Here is a 917-nt window from a genome sequence, read left to right on the forward strand (position 1 = left end):
TTTATGCCATATTCTGAATGTGCAGTTGCTCAGCTCGAAACAGCACACTACATACAAAGTTGAAAGGAAACTTGGACATCCTTTGGAGCCACGAGTAGCCTGGCTGGTGCTGGAGGTCCTCTCGCATGAGGACCCAAGGAGGATACGGCAGGAACCTGGCTCGTCCCAGAGCGTCTCGCGTGTCTCCCGTCCTCACACCTGCAGCCAGTGGAACGAAACTGACATTATATGTACAGTAACGATCTAATGATCATGTCAAATTGGAACGAGAAACAAGTGAATTTATACCCTAATTTATATCTTTGTTTAGAAATAATAGTCGTTTAACACCTGACTTTCGTAAGTCTAAGCTTGATTATTTCACAAATTAATATGGTAGTAAAAAGCACTGCGGCGAAAAGAAGTAACTTATCAGATATAGATTATATTGTAAACTTTGAAGAAATAAAACAAATAGAAATATATCACGAGTTACCTAGAGCCGCCATACAGGCACCCATGTTGACGTCCTCATAGGAGGTGAGGCCCGGCAGATGGCACTCCTGCAGAAGGGTTTTCTGTAGCAGTCTGACGGCGGGGCTGCTGAGGACGTAGCCAGCGCCGCCGGACATGTACTCCACCCGCAGGGAGCGAGATTCGTCCTGTGGTACGGAATCCATTGTAATGAATCGAAATAACTGCCAGTAAAACGTTGTTTCTGCAATAAATGGTCATGTATTTTCTATCCACATCGCCGTTTACAAGAAACTAAATTGGATTATTGAATATCAACTGGATCAGTATATAAAACTACATTTTCGTACTCTCCAATGATACTGGCTGTGCTAAATGTAAATACGTAGAGAAATTTGAGTCTTTGTTAGGAAAACTAACATCTAATTAGAAGCTAATATCTTCCTATGTAACTTCATAAAAAA

At 41.8% G+C, this 917-nt stretch overlaps 1 protein-coding gene across 1 annotated transcript in view; it reads right to left on the reverse strand.

The window, feature by feature from the left end:
* LOC119593189 (glycoprotein-N-acetylgalactosamine 3-beta-galactosyltransferase 1-like) overlaps window positions 1–917 on the reverse strand; it is a 6,081-nt gene that overhangs the window by 1,537 nt on the left and 3,627 nt on the right. Inside the window, 2 exon segments of the mRNA XM_037942168.1 lie at window positions 56–198; window positions 476–641. Coding sequence (XP_037798096.1) covers window positions 56–198; window positions 476–641 — 309 coding nt within the window.

Source organism: Penaeus monodon, chromosome 31 (assembly GCF_015228065.2).
Source record: "Penaeus monodon isolate SGIC_2016 chromosome 31, NSTDA_Pmon_1, whole genome shotgun sequence".
Classification (NCBI taxonomy): Eukaryota; Metazoa; Arthropoda; class Malacostraca; order Decapoda; family Penaeidae; genus Penaeus; species Penaeus monodon.